The sequence below is a fragment of the Manis javanica genome, chromosome 12 (genome assembly GCF_040802235.1).
Source record: "Manis javanica isolate MJ-LG chromosome 12, MJ_LKY, whole genome shotgun sequence".
Classification (NCBI taxonomy): domain Eukaryota; kingdom Metazoa; phylum Chordata; class Mammalia; order Pholidota; family Manidae; genus Manis; species Manis javanica.
The window spans coordinates 33,113,689-33,139,811 of NC_133167.1; the positions used below are offsets into that span (position 1 = coordinate 33,113,689).

The 26,123-nt window shown below is 40.9% G+C and overlaps 1 protein-coding gene and 1 long non-coding RNA gene across 2 annotated transcripts in view; one reads left to right on the forward strand and one right to left on the reverse strand.

The window, feature by feature from the left end:
- Positions 1-26,123, reverse strand: part of LOC108391581 (aldehyde oxidase 2) — a 73,728-nt gene that overhangs the window by 9,344 nt on the left and 38,261 nt on the right. The window contains exons 23-34 of the mRNA XM_017651224.3: positions 25,404-25,491; positions 23,073-23,159; positions 22,697-22,888; positions 20,455-20,682; positions 16,358-16,453; positions 14,562-14,690; positions 12,802-12,876; positions 12,020-12,072; positions 10,762-10,876; positions 7,466-7,531; positions 6,722-6,910; positions 4,095-4,262 (exon numbers count right to left, since the gene is read on the reverse strand). Of these exons, the coding sequence (XP_017506713.3) occupies positions 4,095-4,262; positions 6,722-6,910; positions 7,466-7,531; positions 10,762-10,876; positions 12,020-12,072; positions 12,802-12,876; positions 14,562-14,690; positions 16,358-16,453; positions 20,455-20,682; positions 22,697-22,888; positions 23,073-23,159; positions 25,404-25,491 (1,486 nt within the window). The remainder of the gene's footprint in view (positions 1-4,094; positions 4,263-6,721; positions 6,911-7,465; positions 7,532-10,761; positions 10,877-12,019; positions 12,073-12,801; positions 12,877-14,561; positions 14,691-16,357; positions 16,454-20,454; positions 20,683-22,696; positions 22,889-23,072; positions 23,160-25,403; positions 25,492-26,123) is intronic.
- The window catches only part of LOC140844996 (uncharacterized), a 32,971-nt gene that overhangs the window by 4,888 nt on the left and 1,960 nt on the right, over positions 1-26,123 (forward strand). The window contains exon 2 of the long non-coding RNA XR_012123613.1: positions 24,420-24,520. This is a non-coding gene — a long non-coding RNA (uncharacterized lncRNA). The remainder of the gene's footprint in view (positions 1-24,419; positions 24,521-26,123) is intronic.

The window sequence follows — 26,123 nt, forward strand, 5'->3', positions numbered from 1 at the left end:
TTGCTGCATTATTTACAATGACAAGATATGGAAGCAACCACAGTATCCATCAATAGGTGAATGGATAAAGAAGATGTGGTACATATATACAATGGAATATTATTCAGCCATAAAAACTAAAGAAATCCTGCCATTTGCAGCAACATGGATAGATCTAGAGGGTATTATGCTAAGTGAAATAATCCAGGTGGAGAAAGACAAATACCATACGATTTCATGTATTTGTGGAATACAAAAAGAAAAGAAAACAAAATGAATAAAACAGCAATAAACTCATAGACACTGAGAAGTGACTGGTGGTTACCATAGGGGAGGGGTTGGGGGTAGGTGGGTGAAATAGGTGAAGGGGATAAAGAGGCACAAGATCTTAATTATAATATAAATTAGTCACAGGGATGAAAGTACAGCATAGAGAATATTGTCATAGTTCTGTAATCTTTCTGTCAACAGTTTCTGACAATCTATGTTGACAGGTAGTAACTACACTAGTTGGGGTGAGCATTTAATAATATAGGTAACTGTCAAATCACTATGTGTGTACTTGAAACATATAATATTATATATACCAATTATACAACAATAAAAAAATGTAAAGCTGGGATTCTAACCGAGGCCCATCTGACTCCAGGGCCCATGTCTTAACCACTCAGCTGAGTCAGTGCATCGTAACTGCTGTCCCTGCCTGTTTCCTATTTCACATTCTGCATTGCTCATTCCTTCTCTTAATCTGAGGAATGCCTGTAGCCTTGCCCTCTTCCTTTTTAGATGCTGTTTCTATCTCTTCCCTTCCCCTGCTTCTCCCAACCAAGGGAGTAACCTTCTGGAGTCCAGGTAGGAGAGTTTTGAGCTACAAAAATGTACATTCAATAACAGTGTCACTTAATGCCTTACAGTAGTAAGAAAGGCCGCTGGGTGACATGTCACCAAGCATTGCAGAGCCTGGATTCAGTCCCTGCACCATTGACAAGCATGTTCAGTGTGGAACCAATTTCACACCTGTTAAAGTGCCAATAAAACCTCTTCCAAGACTGTGAGAGGCATGAAGGAGAAGAATGTGGTGAAGAAAGAGAGGATATGCCTGTCTGAGCGTGTGTATGTGTGCATGTCTGTATGTGTATGTGTGCATCTCATGGGAACAGAACAGGAGACTCAGTGTTCTGAGGAAGGCACCGTGGCAGCCTCCAGTGGGAGCCATCTCCTGAGCTGTGCGGTTTGCACCTCTGTTCCGCCTCACAGAATCCAGGTGAGTGAGGTTGTGTTGGTGTGCTTCAAGGTCCTGCCAATCACCCGTGGCTTATCTTCAGCAGAACAGACCTGGGGACTGCCTGTTTCTACACACTGTTGTGGGTAGGCTCCAGAACTATAAGGAAATACAACGCAATCTTGTAGGACTGGCAGTACATCTCTCCCTGCTCAGAGAAATGCAGGGCTGTGCATAGTATATGGGGTTGAGGACTAGCATTTGGGGACAGACCAGCTGAGAGTGGAGTAGGTAAACCAGGCTGCTCATAGGAAATGCTGCCCGGAAACTGCATGGGCAATGTTCACATCCCTCTCCTCCTTCATCTGGCAGGAAGAGCTCCATTTACTGAACCCAACGGGTGGCACTTTTAATGCTGCCCACTCTCTCAGAGTGGGCAAATAGAAATGCAAATGCAGCAGGGAGGGAAAATGAGACATGGGGATGGCAAGTGTGGTGATGATGTAGAGGGAAGAGTGGAGGTAGAAGGAGGCTGTATTAGGGGTTGCAGATTGGGGGAGGTAAAAGCCTTTGGAAACTAGATGCTCACCAACCTTATAGAATAACCGAGCAGCACAGGCATGACCATTTGGAATTGGGAATTGACCTAGAATGTAAGGACTTTTTCCCATTAAGTTACTATAAAACCAGACCTCAGCCATTTGTTGTGGTTGCAAGTATTCCCTATGTGTCAGCATTATAAAGCTGTCCCGACAAAATGTGGGCTGAGCTGAAACCTGTTCACAGACCTGTTTCTAAGCTGAGTTGCCTGATTTTAGCTACCAGGAGATAGAAATTGAATCTGCTAATTGGCTATATACATGGCCTCCCATATGGCAGCTCACACATACCATGTTTTTGTAGTTACTTTAATAAATACTTTAGCTGCTAGTGATAACAAAACAACAAGGTTTTAAAATTTGTCCTACTGCCAAATTCTCCAAGGCAGTATTTTTCAAATTTTAAAGGCTCTGGAACCCTTCATGTCTCTGAATATCCTAAAGATTTTTTAAAAATAAAATCACTATTTCTAAGGAAAAGTCCTAATTTGAAAGTGTTAATTAGGTATTTTCTGTATATCTTTAAGGGAAATTCTTTTTTCTTTCTTATGAATTTTAAATGACTATACAAACACATTTTCCAAGAAACACACTTTTTTCCTCCCATCACCAAAAAGGAAATTATATATAGAGATGATGTTTCTGGCCATGTCTGGCTGAGCCAGGCTGCTCTGCAGGGCTCAGAGCAGAAACTACCGCCCAGCAACACTGTTCTGACCAGGAGTTAACCACCTAAGAAAGGGTCCATGGATAAAAGCCACAATCAACAAGTATGATCAGGGTAACCACAGCCACACATATAAACAGCTTTTGATGTGGTAAACGTTCAAAGGGCAGAACTTTTCTAACAAACCACTATAGTCTCTTACCAATGTTTGCTTTTAGTCGCAGCTTAAAGCTAATTATCTGTGAAAATGAGGCTGCTAGTCTTAAGAGTTGTTTTTTCTGCCCTCAGCAGGTCAACTTGATTTAATGTGGAAATTCTTTTTAAGCCCCTTTGGGGAGGCATATTTTGAAGAGTCATCGACAATTATGGGTATTTGATGGAGACTTAAATATTTACAGAGTGACTTGTATTTACACAGCATTTTTACATGCATTATTCTATTTAATTCCAAAGGAAAAGTACTGAGTTTTTGACCATCATTTCTGTTTAAGAAATAGATATTGGTAGGCTGTTATGGTTATAAAAAGAGGAGATTTTGTATTATTGGAGTACAAGAAATGTTGAGTTATAGTTGAAGATGGAAAGAGGACTGGATCATGTAGGAGAAGGGAATGAATAATTCTGAAACTTCCTTTTAAGCAATATTCCCATATCCTGGGGTCACATTATACTTTCACTCTATGGCTGGCTGCTTTGAGAAGGTCCGTTAAGTATTTGAGCTTCTTCTATTATAGGTATGAAAATAGAAATCCCTTCTAAGAAGTAGAGAATCACCTCTTTTCTTTCTAGGAGTCAATATACTATATTACTATACCTCAATTTCCTCAATAGTAAAATGAAGAAAATAACTGTAGCTACCTGATAGAATTATACCTGAGACAATCTATGTAAAATATTTAGTACAGTGCCCAGTCAATGCTAACTGCTTTGTTATTATTTCTGTTAGGATGCTATGAGGAAATTGTACCCAGTGACCTCACTAAGGTTGCATATCTGCACCACTTAGCAGGTTGGGATTGCTGCATGCATGTGTATCTAGCAGATGGCTCCCACGTCCTCTCTCTTCTGGGCTGGGAGGCATTGTCATGAAATGGAATGAAGTATAAAGGTAGCAGCTGGTAATGTGATCACATTGTTTCTAAATGAAGGACACAGTGTGTGTACTCTATGTTTGTATGGGGAACATGGAAAGTGATGTTATGAAGGACAGCTACATGACCCATGGGTTATATTTTGTGTTTGTGTTTGTTGAAGGGTAGAATAGACTGTGTAGAACAGAGGAAGGAAATACTTGCAACAAGTTGGTGAAATCATTTTAAATGTAAAACAGTTATTTTACATTTAGCTATTAATTTTTGAAGCACGATAAATTATCCTACTTCAAGGTCCTGAGACAATCAAATTAAATAACAGATGGGGAAATGCTTTTTAAAAAATTGAAATTATTACACATACACAAGGTGTTAGTGTGATTTATTTTTATCATCTTATAGTTTGGTTAGTTTATATCTTATAATTTGACTTTGTAATTTGATTTGATGCAGACTAGGTTATAAATTTAAACTAAGGCATCTAAGAAGCAGGAAATAGAAAATCAGCTTTTAGAAAATAAAGAGTAATTCCATACCATCTCTGTGAACCGATCTGCACAGGCCATTCGAACCCACTCTGGTGTTGCTGGGCTTGTTGCTGTGAAGTCCTCAGGTATGTCTCTTTCTCGTCGTGCTGCGGCCACAGCATCAGTGATGGCAAAGAACACAGATGACCCCAGGAACATTCCAGACTCCCCCAGGCCCTGCAAGAAAGGACATTTGCTTTATTTTATTATATTATTATTATTTTTTTATGAAGGTATTATTGATAGACAATCTTATGCTCAGGTTTCACATGAGCAACATTGTGGTTACTACATTCCCCTCTATTATCAAGTCCCCACCACATACCCCATTACAGTCACTGTCCATCAGTGTAGTAAAATGCTATAGAGTCACTATTTGTCTTCTTTGTGCTATCCTGCCTTCCCCGTGCCCCCCTCTACATTATGTGTGCTAATCATAATGCCCCTTAATGCCCTTCTCACCCACCCTCTCTAGTCCCTTTCCCTTTGGTAACCATTAGTCCATTCTTGGGTTCTGTGAGTCTGCTGCTGTTTTGGGAAAGGACATTTGTTTTAGAAGCTGGTGTACTAGACTATAAGCACTATCGGTCAGAGGCCAGGTCTTGTTTGCTGTTGTATCCCCACACACCTTAGCACAGTGTCTTGCACACAATAATTCTGAATAAACGTTTATTGACTAGCTAAATGAAGCTTGAGCACTCTTAAAAATCCCAACATCACCCCTACTTCCATATCTTTAATTATGTCTGGGTTAAATCTTTGTTCTATAGGAAAGGTGTGTGTGTGGTGAGGGGAGGATACTCTATTTAGAAACGTGCATTCACTTTTGAATGCATTCACAGTTTGAAAGGCCCAACTCATGTGCAGAGAGAAAAATGCCTAATTATGACTGCAGAGTCAGGGGAGGCCGTGTACTCTACAAGAAAGAGCCCGTCATCTGCAAGGAGTACTCAGGTAACATAAATGAGTAATGTGGGCATGTGAAGGACAGTAAGGAATAAGGACAATAAGGAATAGTTGGGATTATGGTGAGGTAGAGGTACTCCATCTACCGTCTAAAAGGGTAGCTGTCTCAAGGTCTAATTAATTGTTGCCTTCCAGGAGAGCAGCCAAAATTACCAGATTATCCAAGTTCTTGAGAATTTAGATATTCTTATTTTAATGTAAAATCCTCTGACTTGAAAATACTGTGTTGGCCGTAGAAAACAAATCTGCAGGATAGATTCAGCCAGTGGGTCTCCAGTTTGTGACCCTGAGCTAGAAAGACCAAGTTTGAACCTTGACCCTTACTCCTTGTGTTTCTCTGGGTGAGATCATCTCTCCAAGCCCCAGGTCCCTTATCAGTGAAAGTCAGGCAATGATGCCTACTTACAGGGTGTTGAGAAGTTCAGGAAATGCAAAAGCCCCCAGCTCAGTGCCTGGAACCTGTAAGTACCTGTTTTTACTGCATAGTCCACTCCATGGGGCACTTCCTGAGGGTCTGCCTATGAATGGCTGGCCACAGCCACAAGGACTCAAGAGTCCTGCCTGTCCTGTTACTCTCGGCAGCCTGGAAGTTGCTGTCTGTGGGCTCTGAGCTTCCTTTTGAGAATGAGAATCCAAAGGTGCTGCTGACTGCCCTTTTCAAATTTGATCCCACCCCACCCCGTCACCATTCACCCAGAGTAATTACTGGGCTGAAAGTGGGTTCCAGTTTGGAAATGATAAAATTCCAGCCCATTTACATGGACTCATTTTTTAAGATATCAATTTGCTATTCCTAGTAAGAAGTCTCCCAAAAGAACTTCAAAGAAAATTTTAACAATATATCTCAAACTTCAATGAAGTTTCTACTCTGAGGGCGATTTTCACATAATCTGCATACAGCAATGCAAACAAATGCTGTTCTTTATTTTAATTTGCAATTTCACTGCTCTAAAGCCATTACTAAGATTGGTGTCTTTGTTTCTTGATGTTATTGACGTTCTGGGCTAGCTGCCTCTTTGTTGTGGAGGCTGTCTTGTGCACTGAAGGCTGTTTCACAGCATCCCTGGCCTCTATGCATAATAGTAACATCTTCCCCAAGTTGTGACAACCAGAAATGTCTCCAGACATTGCCAATGTTCCCTGGGGGTAACAATCACCCCCTACCCCTACTTCCAGTTGGGAACTATTGTTCTAGTTCCATTTTGGGGTATGGCTGAGACCCTAAGGCTTTTAGAGGTGAGGGATTTGTCTGTGATCATATGTACTTGGTGGAGCTGGGGCAGGAATCCAGGTGTACCCAGGCCTCAGTCCATGCTGCCACTGCTTTCTAGGGTCTCAGCAGCAGTGTCCCTTTGATCCCATTTAATATTTTAGTTTTAAGGGTCTTAAGCAAAGATGTTGCTCTATCAAATCAAAGCTTCTTGCTGAATTTTAGAGTTTTCAGTGAAAGAGGATATTAATAAATTAAATCCTTGGCCCTGAATTGCCATGGGGGAGATTATTTTTCTTTTCTGAATCCCACTTTTCTCAAAGTGATTCATCTCCAAATTCTAATAGTCTATTGTGATCTGGTTCTGACAATGGTTGACATTTTTTATTTTGTCCAGCTGCTTTCATTTACCATGCTGCCTGACCCATCACACTGTACAGGGGTAGGTTTGGGGGCTTACCTTGGATGAATAGATGGTTAGTGGAGTTTGTGATGAAGGCAAGAGGGAGACATTGAACTGCTTTGGGACGTCAGTGATGGTTGGAATTTTGTACTCATCTGGGCCTCGAGAGTACAGGACACCTTCTGGAGAATATTTCAGCTCTTCAGTTGTATAAAGGCCCATTCCCTGAATGAATGAACCTTCAATCTGAAGGAGGAAAAGTCAAATTTTGTGATATTTTATGCTTTTTAGAAGACCTCTCTGGGGTACATCACAGAATTTCCAGAATCTCCCACCTAGCCTTAGCTAATTTACATATCAATAGGTGTTTACCACCGTAGAGCCTCCCGGCTATCTGTGGTAAGGGGTAGAGAGAAAACAGCCATTGTCTCCTTCCCTCCATTCCTGGTAGGGAATTGGTCTGGTATCTGCCAGTCACCAAGGACTCAACCATGGAGTTCCTCCGAGAAGGTGGGCGAGGGGGTGGGGAGGTGGGGTGGACAGAAAGTAGAGAGTGGGCCCTGGAGGCAGAACATGAGCTAGGCGGGAGGAGACAGATGGCACTGAGCCTGGCTAGTGACTGTGAGGAATAAAAGCCTTCCTCCCAACCTGCCCTGTCCCTTGACTTATTTGGGTTTCACTGGTTTCAAAGGGGGACTTGCCTCAGGCTGGGAACAGAGCCTTCTCCCCAGAGCTACAGCCTCTTCCTACCCCACAATGACTCTCTGAAGGTGACATCCATCTAAGTAGGCTAGCACTTACCTGCCCAATATCAATGGCAGGATTTAGGCTGCAACATGCATCCATGACGATGTCCGTTCTGATTTTCTGCCAAAAATTAAAATTTCCTAATCATAAAAACTTTAATTAAAAAGATTATTTTAAGATTTATTCAAATGATCTCCAGTTTTTCCAGTGGTTAATAAACAGTGCATTGAAATTCATCAGCGTTAGAGTTTGGAAGATATCTGCTGAACTTTTCAAATTTAGTTTTAGGACTGTCAATGAATCCAAAGATCTTTTGCATTCATGGTTTGGACACTTCTTAAGTGACTCCAAAGTCCATGACATGTTGGTGTCTTTGAGTGTCACTTAGTAAATAATTGAGCCTGGTTATTCATGATTCTCAGTCTGGATTGGTTTTTCTAATGTAATTCATGAGCTCATCTAGTCCTCCCGATAGTTTGATGTACGTGGTATTATTGCCATTTTATTGAGGAGATCATATAGCCTAGTGGCATGTATGAATTTAAGGATTTACAAGGTCTTGGCGTGTATTAAGGGCAAATCTTGAGACTACCTCTGACTTTGCTAATCTACTTCCTTCCCTGAGAAACATGGCACTAATCTGGCTCTTCCGTCTTGGCACAGAGCTGTGCAGGCAGGTTGTTAAGGAGCCACAGAAAGTCCCTCACGTGCCTGTGGTCTATCTCAGGAATATCTCTGGGCTTCTCTTCTGCCCCCACATCAGTGCTTGTTCTGACAATATTGTTATTCTCTGTTTAGGGTCAATACCTGGGCTCCTACTTTCTTTATAGCCTTTTAGAACAGCAGTTCTCTTTTGATTCAAATGTTGGCCTCTCAGACAATTTAAGACATTGGAACCAGCATTCATCCATTGTCAGCCTGGAAAGGGCAGGAGTTTGGACCCCCCTGAGGGTGGGCCTTCACTTTACTTCCATTTTGAAATCTGGCATGTTTTGCATTATGGATGTTGGACAATGGCCACAAATGGCTGTACACTAACTGAATCATCAGGCATTTGAGTTCAGTGACCACAAATGGCCAGCAGCAAGAAGGCTGGTCATTTAATTTCTCTGATTTCTCTTTAATTAAAAGAAGAAACTATTTCAGGGGACCTAGGTGATGCTGAAACACTCAACCTTAAACAGTAATGCGGAAGGCACTGGGAAGACCACATCTTAACTTTTCCGGCACCATAAATTCTGGATGATCTCTATGAGGTTTGTTTCTTTAGGGATTTATACTGAGGGCCTTAGTATAAATAAGAAAAAATAAATATGTCCCAAATACTGCATGGAGCATAGTTATTCCAGAAAATTATTTATTGTTTATTTGAAATTAAATTTAACTAGGTGTCTTGTATTTTTATTTGCTAAATCTGGCAACACCAGCTACAGGGTGGAGGAAATCACTAAGTGATTTCCAAAAAACAGCTTCCCCTCCAGTGACCTATAGGTGTGCCAAGACACTGACACTTGGGTTTTTTGGGGGGCCTGGGACAGGATCCCCAGGCTGGTCACCTGCCACCATGGTTTTCTTGTTTGTAACAGAGTGCTGTGCAAAGTATTATCATTATCTATGTGTACCATGATGTAAAAAGCATTTAGGAAGTGCAATTTTAAAATAAGCACATGATTTATATATGTCCTAATTTCATGAGTTTACTTCTTCATAATGATCTAGAATGAAAAGGAGACATAAAATTATTGTGTCCTAAGGATGAACTAGAGTGGAACATGAGGGCAACTGCTCTCCAGACTTCCCTTTATTTACTATATTTTCTATTTTATTTATATAAAATTTAAGTGGTGAACAAGTTAACCAACCATGGGCAATAAAAGACATTTTGATAAGATATGCAAGTCATTATTGCCAAAGTCCTTCCTATTTTACATGAATTGATCATTTCTAGTTTTGGGCAAGATGGTTCAAGGAGATTTTGGAATAACTTGTGTATGGAACATCAGTCCATCCTGTAAATTTCTTAACAATTTACTATACTTTGGGTTATACTACATCTATTTAAGGGTTCTGTAATCTCTCTGTTTTCATGATGGTAGCTGGGTTATAATCATGGGTTTATCCTTTAAGGTGGAAGTTACTAACTTCTGGTTAAATAAGACTCCTGATGTTCCATAGGATGGAATTTACATTGTTATTAAATAACAAACATAAAAATATTTTCACTCCCTATCTCCTCCAAACTCCCCCAATCTATTTCTTTAGGGCCAGTAGTACTCTTGGGATAAATGACTTTGGAGAAACATTATCACATTGCTATGTGCTTTCAAAATATTTACTCAAGACAATTTACCAAATTACCTACTCCTTCAGATTAGATAACTTGACCTTCCTTTTTTTTTCTTTTTGTACAAACTTCAGAAAATGATTTTGTTATCTGAAATGGAATAAAAAACTAGGCATTGTAGGTTGCCATGAGCAATTCTTTCTTGACTACGTTTTAATTTTATTTTGTATTGAGATATAATTGATGTTATATTAGTTTCATCTGTACAACATAATGATCTGATGTTTGTATGCATTGTGAAATGATTATGACAATAATTCTAGTTAACTTCTATCACCATCATAGTTACAAAAATTTTTTCCCTTTGATGAGGACTTTGAAGATCTACTCTCTTACCAACTTCCAAATATGTATTACAGTATTATTTTGTATTTATTTTTAATTGAATTATAGTTGATATACAATCTTATATTGGTCTCAAGTATGTAACAGTGGTTTAACAGTTACCCATATTGTTCAGTCCTCACCCCCTCAAGTGTGGTTACTATCTGTCAGAACAGAAAGATGTTACAGAATCATTGACTATATTCTCCATGCTGTATTACCATCCCTGCGACCAACTTATATTATCATTGAGAATTTTTGTGCCCTTTTATCCCCCTACAGTATTAATTGTAGTCAGCATATTGGGCATTACATCCCCATGATTTACTCATGCTATAACTGCAAGTTTGTACCTTTTGACCTCCTTCATTCCCCCTGACCTCTGGCGATTGCCAACCACCATCATAAGCAATTCTTTCTTGACTACTTCTTTTTCTGTGGAAATTCAGGATAAGGCTGGATCTCTATACACTCCCTTGGGATTGAAAGAATTTTGTTCTTTTTTTTTTAAAGTATCACTGATACACAATCTTATGACGATTTCACATGAACAACATTGTGGTTTCAACAAAAGAATCTTGTTCTCATCATACAAATAGTATATAATGAAATTGAGGCTATTTAATGTGCAACACTATCTTGTTCTTTTAATCTGCCAAGAGGAACGTTATATTTGACTTACCTTGTGAGATCCTGTCAGGCAGTCAATTTCAACCTCTGAACAGGCTGCTCCATAGACATAGTATGGAAAAGGGTCTCCTTCTCCTTTCTCCCAGTCCATGAAGGCCTTGTAACCCCTGATGGAAGAAGTAAAGCTCTGTAACTTGGGGTGTGGGGCGTCGCAAACAGTGTTGATTCATTTTAAAAGTTACTAAAGTATTCAATATAATTCCATTTTATAGATGTTTATTTCAATTGCCTTTTAAACTCGCTTAAACGGGTACCTGTATTTCCAACTTACCTGATTATAGCAACACTATCACTTGCCTCCATTTGCAGAGGATACTTTTTGTGTTGTAGTTAGGATGCAAAAAAGAGAGGGGCTGAGACTGTTTTGGTCTGGACCTGACAGTGCATATATATCCATGGTTTAGGGTTTGAGTTTTAGCTCTGAACTTTGAGAATCAATTGATCAACTGATTTTATCAGTGTTCCCAAAGGGACCCCAGAGATCATGTTAACCAAACTCATAGGGGACTAACGGTGATTCAAAGCTGCTAAAAAAAGGCCAGTAACTCAGTGTGTTAATTTATAATGGAAGATTTTCACAGCTATAGGACTGATTTGCTCTCTTCTTGGGAAACTGAGCTCAGGAATTTAGAACTCATTATGTCCAGGGTAACCTCCTTCTTTCCTCCTTTCTTCATGAGAATTTGCATGTGTGTGTGTGTGTGTGTGTGTGTGTGTGTGTGTGTGTGAGTGTACAGTTCGGTGGTTTGTTTGTTTCACTAGATTGTAAAACTGATGCCATGCACTTCCTGAATTTGACAGTGAGATCTCCTCTCTGTACTTTATTCAATTAGCATGCATTTCCTGGGAGCATCCCATGGTTATCATAGTTGGCGACGATCCCCCGGCCTGCCCCCTCCTGCCCAGTATGGAGCTTCACAATAGAAAGGTAGAGGGAGAGATAGCTGTAAAATTGACCTGAAAGCTATTTCTAATAATATCTTTTTGCTACTCACAATAAAGAAAAGTAAATAATGATTCAATGTTCTAACTTTTTTTTTTTACCCAGTAAAGGTATTTTTGCTATTTAATTTAATTACTTATTTGACCATTGCTTAAAGCCTATGTGAAATCATGGAATTTTGGGCTTAGAAGGGATCTCAGTGATCACATAGTAAAAACTTATTTTACCAATTGAGGAACTAAGGCCTAGAGCAATGGGGTTACCTTTTATTTTCTCAGCTTACTCCAGACATTATTGTAATTTTTACCTGAAGTATCCAGTGGCTGAAAGGCTGATTCTCTGTTCAAAAGCGGCTTCTACCTGAAGGATGTGCAGTCAGAAAAAAATAAACATACTATCTGATAGGTGAAAATGAAAATATTCCCTATTCCAGTATTGACATCTGATCATTGTTGCTGGTGTTTTGTTACCATTGTGATACATATCATGGTATTTTTTTTTCCTCAGCTGACATGCTAACAATTTCCTGATTGAGTTCAGACTGAGTTCAGTCTGAATTAAATAAATAAAATGGAATCCTGCAGTAGTAGGTGCTTGCTTCACAAACTATTTGGGGCTTCATTTCTGAGTGTTAGAACTCTAGTTAAGTGTGAGATAATTGTTCTAATGAAATAAGATATAAGATATTGTAAAGTTGGTTAAATGGGTCATTTCCCTTAAGACTTGTCCAATAGCCACTAGGCCTTTTAGGTTTCATCCTCTCTACTCAAAAACATCAGCATTTTTCCGTGGCTTAGGGAGGTTCAGTCTTTTCCTCTTCTTGTTATTTAGGCAGGGCAGGCGAGGCCTTCTGGGTATTCCTCACACACTTCCATTCCTCCTCTGAGCAATGCTGTTCCCCGTGTGCTCTCTCCATCCACACTTAGTATACAAGGAGCAGCTGTCTCAACCTTTTGTGATCCCACCCTCTCACAAAAACCTGCTCTTGAAAGGATGTTCTGTGTGGTGTGGCTGTGCCCTGCCCTGATGCTCTCAGTACTGGTTGCATTATTTTCTCCTTTGTGGTAGCATACAGAGTGGACCACTTACCCAGTTTTCCCAGGTACCTTCTGGATTTTTCTTAATGATGGGTTCAAGGCGTTTCAGCAGGATCTGACAGGCATTCTTGAAGGGATAAAGAAGTGAATCGTCATTAAAGAAGAGTCCAGTGGTTAGGGTTTGTGCAGAAGAATATTAATTGATAGTTGATCAGGTCAGTGAATGCTTGTGGAGTGCCTGATATTGATGCATTGGGAACACGGAGACCTTAACAAAACAGCCTAGCCCCTGACCTTGAGGAGAGTGTCAGTTACCGAAGGGTTTTTTCCCTGCCTGGTTCACTTCCTCTGAAAACAAGAGCCCAGCTGAACTTCTACTCTCAGGTCCTCTTTCTAAGAATATTTATGTTCTTAGTTCCTTCTCTTTTTCTGTATCTTTGACTTATACTTTTTTTTTGTATTTTTTCAGCCATCAAAATAAATGGAACAAGATACTGATTTTCATTCATATTTGTGCTTTCTAATATGCAACAATGACATGTCATTATCCTTCTGGATCTGAAACATTATTCAGCTCTCTGTCCATTCTTCTATCTGTTCATCCATCTACCATCAAGCTACTGCAATGAAGGCTTTGGCTATGGGTGTGAAGTAAGAAAATAACTAAATTTGTTTTTATGAACATAGAAACCTAAAGCCCTAGAAGATGGATTAACGCTAAGTTTGGGCTGACAGCTTCCATACATACTAAACTATTCCAGCTTGTGTTTACTTTTACCTAAAAGTGAATCTCATAAATTTGAGGTTTCCCACACATTTGTTCTGAGTGAAAAGTCTCTGGTTTTTGAGCCTCTAAGAGGTGTCCTCACAAAGATGGGTTGGACTTGATGGTGGTTCCTCTTGGTAGCATGAGTACAGTGTCCTGGGAGTGAAAGAATATGCTGCCCCACAACATCACAATGGAAAAAGTGGACATTTTTTAACAGAAACATAACAAATAGATGTTAATTAAAAAATACATGCAATCAGATATTTGAATTAGGGTATATGAAGTCATGGTTCTATTCTAAAAAAGTGAAAATTCAGCAGTCTTTTTTTTTTTACATCAGTTATTAAATAAGTACAAAGAAAAATAAGAAGCCCTCTGGTAGAACTCCACTGATACAGACACATAATTGCACTGTATTTACCTGGCCTGGGTTCTGCCTAGCTACCTGCTTGCAAGAATTTGTTTGTGTCAGAGGAAACATGCATAGCTCTGCATTACTTGGTACCCAGATTTCTTCTTTCTGTGTCTCCCAGAGACAGAGATCGCCTGTTCACCAAAATCCATTCTCCCCTTCTTCCACAGTAATGGGCACATGCTTTCCAGCCTCTCTATAGTTTCCCACCCTCCCCTGCAGTTAGACATGGCCTGAAACTGGTTTTGCTAATGGACGAGCAGTGGACGTGACTTGCCTCACTTCCAGGTCTGGCTTCCATGCCTCTTCCCTTCCCTGGCTCACAGCAGTGACAATGGTCAGGGAAACCTTGGAAGCCACATGGTGAAGATGGAGGAACTGCCCTCAGTCTGGGTACTCGAATGACAGCACATTCCCTCTGCACTGTTATGGGTGCAAGTAAGGGACTTATGTTGTGTTTGAGCCATTATGTTCAGGGTCTGTTTGTCACCCCAGTTTAGCCTACTCCAACTAACACACTCCCCTGGCAGTTTGGTTTTCCCAAGCTGACGTTTAGTGACACAGATGACTTCTCTGAATCCGACTACTTGATTGGAAAAGGAGCCAGGGGAACACAGACGGGAGGAAGCACCTGCACAGCTCTGCCATTGACGTCTGAACCGATGGAGCCTCCTGTGGCAACTGTGTTAGGCACTGTGGCTGTACTTGTTTCACAGATGTGTATATAAGCCATGGGTATTTTTAATTCACGGCTGGCCACCTAGGAGAAAAATAAATATTTTCAAGCCCCAGCAAAGACTTCTTTGAAGATTTGAGTCATTTTTCTTAAATAAAAACTAAACTCTATCCATGATACCCTTTATAGCCTTAAATAATGTATCATAAAAATTAAAACCACTTTTTAGTAGAGTCTCATGCTGATTTTGAAAGGGTGTTGTTGGTAATATTCCACAGTGGTTCTTCCATTCCAAATTTAGTACATTTAGGATGTAAGGATTTCCTTTTTTACTAAGTTTTACATGTGTAGAGATTAGTCTAAGTTGAGATCATTTAGATTCATTTGGTGGCTGTGGCAGGAAGAGAGAGATTAGATTCACTGGTTCAGAGTTTGGTCTTAAATCTGTTGGTATTAGTATCAGATGAACTTGGGAGGACCCTGAGGACTTGTCTTCTTTCTTGCCCTCACCCTTCCCTTAACTCTAGCCTCCTCCCCAGTTTCTTCTATTTGTCCCCACTTCCTTATACTAGTATCATTTATTTTTTCTTTTCTGTTCCTTTCCTTCCAGTTTCTCTAGCAGACACATGCAGAGATAAAGATATTTAATTAAGAAGGATGAAAAAGAAAGAAAGGAAGGGAGGAAGAGAGGGAGGGAGAAAAGAGAAAAGCACTGTTTTGGCTGCTGTTATCTTTTAGTTTTTGCAAAAACACTTTCTTCAGATGTCTGTAGTTATGTTCCTGTTCCTAAATGCCAATCTCTAGACTAATTTTTCCAGAAGGATGCAAAATAGGAAAAAAAACAATGATGCTTTCATTGGTTCTTGGTGATGAAAATGCAAAGGGGATTTACTGGGTCACCTAACTGGGAATGGTAGATGGAGCTGGTATCAGACACGTCTGTATAGGCCTCTGTGCTCTCATCAGGGTCGTCTTGCAGCCTCTCACATTTGCTTTTCTTACTACAATGGCTGTGTTATTTCCACAGTAGACAGGCTTCCTCCATGCACAGAATTGCCCCTGACAACCCCTGGCCTATAGCATAGTAGCTCAACAACCACAAGGGAATGAGAATTCCTTTCCCTCAGCAACTACACATCAGTCCTGGAAAAGGATTTTGGTCATGTGCTTTCCCCCTGGACCAATCCCAGCAGCCAGTGGGATTCAGAACCTGTGACTGGCCAGACCTGGCACCTGTGCCTATATCTGTGGCAGACGCTGGGTCAGGGCAGGGGATCGGGGCAAAAGGTACCAGTACTGTGTGTGTGTGTGTTAAAATATCCTTTAAAAATTATAAGAGGATCACAGTGGGTGAAATACTGTCCTTACTTATCAAAATAACACGTAAGCAACCTAATATTGTCCAAAGTTTAAAAATTAACAAATGCTGGTCTCAAAACAGAAAGGCTGAGAAACTCCTCCTCGAGGTGTGTCTGCGTGGCTCACCCACCACAGTGCCCCCGAGACTCCTCAGAGGTGCTTCACTAACAACCGCCTCCACCCATCAACCCTAGCCACGCTCTAGGAGTGCTCACCCGTGGGGTTTCCATGGCACGTCTGCTACCTCAGTCATTCCATTTGACATGTAAGTTTCTTAACTAAATGGTTAAGGTCTTACCGTGCGAATACAGGAAGTCACCATCTGCCTTAAAATTACTGCCAAATATCAGTCACATCAACAATGTATAGATTAATAATTTCATTTATCTTACCTGCAGCATTTTGGTGTGGATACCTTGTCCCAGTTCGTTGCCTCCATGTGTGACCAATACAGACCCGTCTGTGTAGATGTGAACAAGTGCAGCTGCCTAGTAAAACAACCCGGAAGGCTCCACTCAGGGCAAATTTAGTGAGGTTCAACATGATTTCTCATAGTGAAACACCAGTTTTACAGAGCTGGGAGAGTCCGAGAGGTAAGCTTTCCTGGTAGGATTCTGAAGCTTGGTTCTGTTTTGTGCAAAAGTAAAGACCATTCCTACTTGGGAACTTGGTTTTAATAGGAGCCCCCTTAGATACTCAGGAGTTGTGAGTATTGGTTCCAACTATTTAAAAGTCACTCCCATACTTAACATCTCTGGCTGACCAATCAACTAGCTAATTAAATATTTGTAAGTACGTGGCATGTGTTATGCGTCACCCTATGCTCAGCTCTAGATAAATAAAGATGGACAAGAAGTGGTTCTTCAACAATGCAGCAGCTCACAGCGCAGTGGTGTGGGAGGACAAGCTGGAAGCAAGTCATTACAGTGCAGAGTGACCTGCGAGATAATGGGTGTGGCCTAAGGGGCCCTGGATAACTGGACAGGGCCTGGTGGGGACAGAGCTCTGGGGGCAGGGGACAGCTCCAGCTGTGTCTGTGGAGCTTGGGGAATCATGAAAAGAAGAAGCGCTCGCCACTGGGCAGGGTGGGCAAAAACTCCCCACGTCTGTAAGGGAAACCCTTGCTCCTCACTGTAAGACGGGACCCTTTGGGATTTGGTCTCTTGGACTTTTCCCATTTCATCCCTGTCTTTTCTTGCCTTGCTGCCAAGTCTGGCCTTACTGCTTCCCCTTCCCTGAATTGGGCTCTTGCTTGCGCTGTTCTCACTTTCCAGCCTGCTCCCAGTCTTCAGACCCACACCTAATGCTCTCTATTCTATGACAACTTCCCCAAACACTTCTTATCCCTACCTGGGAAGCATCAGTTACGCTGTTCTCTGCACTTCCTCTTACAGGGGTTACTGGATTGAACAGTGTCCCTTGAACATTGCTATTTACCTGGAACTTCAGAAGGTGACCTTATTTGGAAATAGTCTCTGCAGATGTAATTAGTTAACTTGAGGTCATACTGGATGAGGGTGGGCCTTAAATTCAATGGCCAGTGTCCTTATAAGAGGCCATGTGAAGGCACAGAATATGGCCATGTATGTGAGCATGGAGCCAGGTATTGGAATTGTGTTGCACAAGCCAAGAACACCAGGAGCCACCAGGAGCTGGAAGAGGCCAGGAAGGCTTCTTCCCTGTGTCCTTCTGCAGGAGCATGGCCCTCCCGACAGGCCTGGCTGACACTTGGCTTTTGAACTCAAACCTTCAGAACGGTGAGAGAATAAATGTGTTGTTTTAAGCCACACAGTCTGGCACTTTGTTATGGCAGCCCCGGGAAATGAATCCAGGGGGTGACAGGCTCTTCTAGGGAGTCTCAGGGAGGAAGGGCACTTGCTGTTGTTCATCTCTGAGTCCTGTAGAGAACTTTGAGCAGATCTGAACCACAGGGACACTAAATCAATATTTATTAAACTGGATGAATGGAAATATATTTTTCCTTCAGGAAGAGGAGGAGAATGAGGGGGAAGAAGGGGAGGATTTAGGACTTCCGTCTGTTCTGTCTGGAGATGCCTGGAGGCCCACGATGGCTGAGAGGAGCTCAGGGCCATCGGGATTTATAGGTGCTAATAATAGTATTTATTTACTGTGGGCCTCTTGACTTCCTCTGAGCACAGTGCTTCTTAGTTTAGAAAGTAGGCGTTCTAGCTCTGTGAATCATCAGCTGTCCTGAAATAACACCTTTCAACTCCTAGCCTGGTGATTCTTTGGGGCATCAATTTGGAACTCTGCAGGGAATGTGGAGGCCTTTCAAATGGAGATTTAAAGTCATTGCTTGATTTGAAGAAGTGGTGAGGTGAGAAGTTGGCTCCTGTGGATGACCCCAGAGAGTAGGCTGCTGGTTAGGCGAGGGGCGGCCATACAGGTGAGGGGAAATGTGTATAATACAAAATAAATATGTGGTGTTTGTCTTGGTTCTTGGCACAGAGCTCCTAAAACCCTGGAAATTTACTGTCTTTTGTAGGCTAATGAAATGACTCTTAGGGGGCTAGCTGCAGGTGTGGGGGTGGGGGGGTGGAATTGTTGCTAGAAAAACCAACCACATGGCTAGAGGGTTCCTTTTTTCAGCTCTACCCCTGACCCCCAGGAAGGTGACGAGGACTAGAGATTGAGTTTAATCACCAATGATTTGGTCAATCACACCTATGTAATGAAACATCCTTAAAACCCGAAATGACAGAGTTTAGGGAGCTTCCAGGTTGGTGAACACATCCAGGAGCTGGACGGTGGCATGCCTGGAGGGAGAGGGCCCCAAAGACCCCCACCCCCTCTTCCACACCTCACCCTTTCATCTCCTCCTTTTGGCTTTTTTGGTTTGTATCCTTTATAATAAACTAGTAATAATCATAAGTGCTTTCCTGAGCTCTAAGTTGTTCTAACATATGTTCAACCCTGAGGAGGTGGGTAGTCATTTGGACAGAAGTGTGGGTAGCCTGGGCACCCCGTGTTCACTGGTGTCTGAAATGGGAGCACACTCAGCCCTTGACCTGTGGGGTCTGCACTGACTCTGGGTAGGTAGTGTCAGACACCCAGTTGGTATTGGAGAATTGGAGAATTGATGTAGAAAAGACACATCATTTGGTGTCAGTGGGAAAGAACCACACAGGTGGCTACCCAGGATCTTTTATGCCCTGGCTGCTGATTTAATCTAGGCTTGTGGAGGTGACAGTTACCCTTCTTGCACCTCTTTATAGAACAGGCATAGTGGACCTGACAGGAGTGTGACCCGGAAGCCCAGGGAGTCTGATCCTCCCTGCCAGAGGGGCCACAGCCCTGAGAGGTGTGTCTGGGATCTACCAGGAGGTAGGGGTTGCCCAGGACAGCTACACAGTGTTATACATTCATTAGCTCATTGCACCCTCATTAATCCCAAGAGAAAGGATTACTATTCTCATTTTATAATTGATGAAGCTGAAGTTCAAGAAGTTAAATAACTTCCTGGATATCACACAGCTGGTAAGTGACAGGGCCAAGGATTTCTCAGGGGGTCTGACTCTGGCTGACTAGGGATTTGTGGCAACTGCTTTATTCACTAAGAAAGATTTCCTTGGATAGGGCAATTTTTGTGGTGTGTGTGTGTGTGTTTGTGTGTAATGTGTGTGTCTATTGGCTGACAGTAGTTGGATATAAGTAGAAGAATGCTCTCAGTGGTATACACACTGGGAGATCTAATGCATTTTTAGGTTTATATTTAGATCTAATACATGTAACATTTTTCTAGTTCCTGAGTTTCTGCTTTTGGTGGACAATAATGGGAAGGCAGCAACCTTCCCCGGTTTTCTAAACAGCTTTCCTATATATGACCCATTGGGATTGCTGGAAGACTCGTCAGTACCAGTCCTTTTATTTAATGGACTCACCTACATTCCACCCTCCTCTTCCCTTCTGGATAGGGTCTCCGAATGCCTTGCCCCTTCCTTTCACAAAGCTTTGTGGGAGGATTTTTGGACTCCTCTGCCTCCTTTCCCAATCAGAATTGACACAGGTGAGCTGGCTGGAAACTGCCGGCTGGCCAAGGCTAAATGGAGTGACTTTCCCGTCTCAGACTTAGGTGCCCCAAGTAGTGCTGCGGTTCTGGGGCACGGACCTGGAGAAGCCTCATTCTTGCCTCAGCCATGAGATCCCCAAGCTCAGAAAGCACAAAACCACAGGCCTTGCAGGCTCTGGTTCCCTGTTTGAGTGGTGGGGCTGCTTGGTGCCCCAGCTTGGCAGTTATGCTACTCCTGCAGGTCTCGCCCTTGCTGATGTCATTTTCAGCCCTTGAGACATTTTTCTACTGCACTGTGCTGGAAGTGCGTGCAGACTGGGGGTTGCTCAGGAGAGTTCTGTACATTTCTGCCAGGTGCTTGGGAGGAGGGACATGTGACACTCTCCCAAGTCAGCACAAGCTGATTGTGCTGGAAGTGTGCATGACATGAGGGGCATTTCCTGTATAGAGGGGCCTTACCTGATGATAGCTTGTTGCAGCAAAGCCAACTGAAAACTTTATGGGGATAATAGCAATGCCTCTCTTCTTCCAGTAATTCTTCTTATTGAACTCTTCCACTTGCATTCTTCTGCTCTGAAAGGAAGACTTATCCAGACATTCGTTCCAACACCTTATTAGGTTCTCAGGGTTGAACACTTGTTTGTAGATGGTTTTATCAGCTGTTTTGTACATATTTTTCTCCCTTATCTGAAATGGGTGAGAAATGGAGTCAATAGTTATGGTAAGACAGAAACTGCAAAATTGAGACTTGAAAAGCCTCTCCATTAAAGCACAAACTTTGGTGGGGAGAAGACAGGGTCTTTCTTTTTCTGTGAACACCATGTGTTTTTGCAAAAACAATGGAGGTTATCTCTCATCTCTTCTTCAGTGTCCCAATCAGGGTCTCTCCCTCCTGGAAGTGGAGGGTAGTGGTAGAGACTGGTCCATGAAGGCCTGTAGATGGAGGATCTTAAGGAGGCAGATTACTGTTGTGTTTCCTAAGAGATATTCAAAGGATGGAGTAGAGTTAGCAAGGATTTATTGTCATAACTGAAGATTTGTTCAGCTGGAGAGGAATAATATTGCAGCTAATGACAAATACCAGATCTTCTCTAAGCCTTCCAATTACCTTTGGAATGTGTGGTCAAATCTTTCCCAAAATGTATTTGGATATGGGTGTGCCTTATGTCCTGGAAGCTTGCAATGTCAGACAAAGAAGGAAAGCCCCAGTGAGATATGCTCAGGAGTTTTTTATTATTCCCATTGCACTCTAACAACAACAAAGCAATTACTGTTATAAGAAGTAACATTGGAATAATACTACTCAGTTTATGCAAACAAACATTTTAATGAATGCTAACTCACTTGATTCTCACAGGAACTCTGTGAGGTGAGTCATTTTGTCTTCATTTTGTAAAGAAGGAAACTGAGCCATAAAGAAGTTGCCTCTCCCTGTTCAAGGTGTTATACTTGCCTAGACTACCCTCCCATATGCCTGTCATTCTTCAAGACCTATCTCAAGTGCCATCTTATCCAGAAACTTCTTCCCAACTCTTTAGCCTCCAAGCCAATGTGATACCTTTCTATATTTCATGTGACTTCTCTTGGGGTAACTATTGTCTTCTTCATACAGTATTTAACTGTTCTCTTGTGTGCAGGAAGTACTCTGACATTCAGAAATCATAAACCCAGTGGTCCTCTGTTGGATTTAGAGACAAAGGGGTTCAAAGGAAAAAATATCAAGAGACCTTATCAGAGCTGAAGGTCTGTATTGGGGAAATGGGATAGAAATATAAAAAGTAGGCTGGGGTCTGATTGAAATGTGTGAGGAGTGGAAAGGTGTTACCAACAATTATCTCAGTTACCAGTAGCTGCCTTTCTATCACCTAGCATATTGTACATACTGTGCATCTTCCAGGATGTTGCAGAACTTAATGTTTTTTGGAGAGCATTCTTTTGGCAGTATCTCTCAAAGTTTTCAAGTGTAACAGCCATTTCACCTCTGTAAATTTATCCTCCAGATATAAACAGTAATGCAAAGATACACCCTTGGTACAACTGTGCCAAAGTGTTTACTGCAACATCATTTAATAGTCAAAAATGGGTAATAGCCTGAGAGTGTACCAATAGTGAAGTGACCAAATAAATGACAGAATATCCCTGTTACACAGTACTCTTTAGTCATGAAAAAGAATGAAGTAGATTATTCTATTGACACAGGAAGATGGCCATGGCCTATTTGTCAAATAGAAAAAGTAAAGTGCAGAGTAATATATTTATTATGGTCTCATTTTGGTAAATAACTGCATATGTGCATATATACACTATACGTCAGTGTTTATGCATGTGTGTATGACTACAGATGGGTGGATACACATAGAGAAATGACTGGAACAATAAACATGGGAACTGCTAACAATGGTTACTTGCCCTTGACCAGGAGGAATGAGATGATAAAAGGGGACCTTTGCTTTTATCTTTAATTACCTCAGTGTTGTTTGAATTTTAAAGACATCAATTATTTTTGTACAAATTTAAAAAAGGAAAGTCTTTGCATAAGGAGGGAGGGAGAGAGTGGGAGGTGAGTTCCTTTAAGTAGCACTTAGTTTATCTTGAGTTCTCAGCCAGGGCTCACTTGTGTGGTTCTTCTAGGGTGTTGACTTGAGTAGCTGGTTCCCACCTGGTTCAGCAACTTTGGTTATGACCTTGATCCCCTACTTACCTCTTCTGGCAGAAGGCCACATTTGGCTGCCACAGCTGTGATGCAAGATTCTGTTATGAGGGTTCCCTGTGGAAAGCCAAATCCTCGAAAGGCTGTATTGGATGGTAAATTTGTCATGCACGCACGGCCCCGGAACCTGAGGTTGCGGATCTTATATGCATTTTCCAGCTTCAGTGTAAGAAACTCTGTTACCTAAAGTAAAAGGTGATATTCTTATATATTGGACAACCCTTTTCTCTTTTCCTTAAAAGTCAAGTACAGAGTACAGCTGCCTGTGAAACTTGATAAGCACTTGAGCAAACATGCTACATAGAATCATCTAGACCTTCTGCATTCTATTCACCATTATAGGTGCTGCTGGTTTCTGTTCACATACCTGTTCAGAGTCATCCAGGGCACATCCTCCATTAATGAAGCACTCAATGTCTAGAGCTTTGATTTGCCCGTTGTTCAAGAATCCCACCTGTCACCAAGTAACAGACATTTTATGATATGTTTAAAAATTACATGCCAATTTCAAACCATAGCCAACTCTACTACTGGGTGGGCCTGAAGACAGACTGCTCCTGTTGCTCTTGGCATATGCCTAGCTATACCCTTGTCTTTCAGTGTGTGGCTGACAAAGAGCAACTCTGACCTGAATTTTTCTGAGCCCTTTCCTTTCAACGTGTAATTTTCTGGCTTCACAGTCAGTGTGGAATTCTAATGTCCTTGCTTGTCTCCTGGCATATAATTGCTACGCTCTTTAATCTTCGAAGATTCTCCTTCAGTTTTTCCCTCTAATTTAATGTTTGGTTTCTCCCCCTTATGGAAAAGTCTCTGGAATTCCAGAGTGCATTAGAATGAATCACAGTGCATCTTGTTACAGGAAAGCCTCAGAAGCTGAGGTCTGGGAATGGATCCGGGAATGACTGTTGTCATTTTATTAAGCTGGTGGATATTGAGCTTTGTAATTGGTTAAGGATGTAACAAATGTGAGCTAGTGCTGCTGCTATTTGTTGGGACTTACAGAAAGTACCTTGCATTTTTCTGAAGTTGCCACTATCCTCCTACCTACTGGACTAGCTTATTGGCATGGCCCAGATTGAAATTCCTATTCCCTCTTATAGTTCTACAAAAAATGGATTGACCCTGGTCCCTTTGCCTTTCTGAAAATGGATATAAGTATATGGTTACTACTCCAAGGAAAAATGTTGGATAATAAACCAGAGCAGGCTGGACATGCAGGAAAATCCACAAATTCAGACTTGATGGTAATTTTGGCAAATGCTAGGCTGAAGTTTAACTTTGACCTTTCATGAAGAAGGGATTGCTAAGCAAAATAGTATGATGAACAAGGTAGCAGAAAAAATGCTTAAATTGTTTAATACAAACTTTTCAAGAGTTTTGGAACAACCTATCCACACATAAACATTTATTATGCTAATTTGCAAATAGTTTTGAATAACCAAGAAAAACCTTTTTTAGCTAGGTTTGAATGAGGATATATATATATATATATGTATATTACACACACATACACACATTATTATTATTATTTTGGAAGTAAAATTATTTCTTTAAAAATAAAATTTGGATTTTTCAAAAAGTCTATGTCCCTCTTTTTAATTATATTTTAAGTTACTATGATTACTAAAATATTTACAGTCTAGAACCTTAATAAGTACTAGTACTGAAAGAGTCTTACAACTGTAATGTAACTAAAGCTTGACTTATACTACAGGCCAAAGCTAAAGAACTCAGTGACCACTGTAACAACATCAACTGCCACAAGCCAGAGGGCACCTCTACATTGCTCTTGGTACTAGTAAGATAATAAGCGCTGTGAGTATTAATTTCTGCGTATTTGAAGACAGAAGTTTCATGGCCAACTATGGTTCTTTAGTCTCTAATTATAAAATTAATAACATCAATGAAAGAAATAAAATTGTGCTGTGGTATAGAAGGCCGTGGCTTTAGTAATATGGGGGATGTAACAGCTTAGTAATCAAGTGTCTTAATGACAACATTCGAGAGAAACTCTAGCTATGTGTATGCTATAAGCAGTTCCCAAATATAGCATATTTAATGCAGAAATGTTACATTAGAACTATCCTAACAACTCAATTACAAATTTGAAGAGTAACATTGCTGTCAACTAGATGCCAACAAGTATTTTTAATAGTGTTTCTGCTATAGTAGCATAAAAATGTGGTGAATATGGTTTGAGACAACTACATTATTTCACTAACTAGTAGATCCTTTTTTCATATTTGCAAAGAGCTTTTGTGACACTTTCACAACCATTTTACTGGAAGTACTGGTACAAAATAATTTTGTGGTTAAAATGGTCAATTGTTTCCAAATGTTTCTACTGCAAAATAATACTTTTAGAGTCAAAAAGCTTTGGTATAAAAATGTATGTAATTTCTTTCAGGGTTGTTTTTTTTTTTTCTTTGAGGAACCACTAGTGTAAATCCTTATTCCTTCAAAAGCATTAGCATTATTTGAAATTGTATTTTTATTCAACTTCTTCAGAATCCTACACTAGATTTATTAAAAGTTCTTCATGAAATGTTATGAGTATTCAAATAAACAGCATTCTTATTTAATATTTTAGATACTAAGGGCATTTCTTTATAGAATTTAGTACAATCAAAATAATAGAAATGGACACAACCATTCAAATAAAATGAATTATTTTAATAATTTCATCTTTAATACTCACTTTATATTTTCCAAATAATGGATGCCTTCCCCCAGTTATTAGCATATCATCTTCACGATCAAGAACAAGACGAATGGGGTGACCAGTTCTAAAGAAAACAAATTTAGTCAGATTCTCCATCCATCCCATCCACCCATCATTCACCCACCCATCCATCCAGCATCCACCCATCTATTTATCTATCCCCTCATTTAACTATCTACCCACCTATCCATCTACCAACATTTCTACCCATTTGTCCCCTTTCTTCCCTCCTGCCCATTTATCCAACCATTTATTTAACCATCTACCAGCCCATCCCACATATACTCAGTGAGTGCATACACTGCACCAGGCACTGATCTGAATGAATGTATGACTAAATTACTATTGACTCTGTGGTCTATAGCTCAATGGTTGGAGATCTTTTAATGGGATTAATGTCACATGCCAATTGACTTGTGTTCTTATGGCTGGAAATTTTACCCTCACCCAGATCCAGACCTTTTGCATATCTCCACCACTAGTTACAAAGGAGAAGAGTGTGATAGATAGATGCAAGTTAACAACACAACTGGAAAAGCAAGGCCAAGCACACATACTAGGATGTCTGGGTTAGCATCTTCATTTTCATCTGTGAATGCTATTATGTTGGCCAAGTAGGGCTCTTGGGTAGCTAGGAGATTCAGCCTTTCTCTAGGGCAGAGGTGCCCAGATTTTGGAGTGCAGAAGAATCTCCAG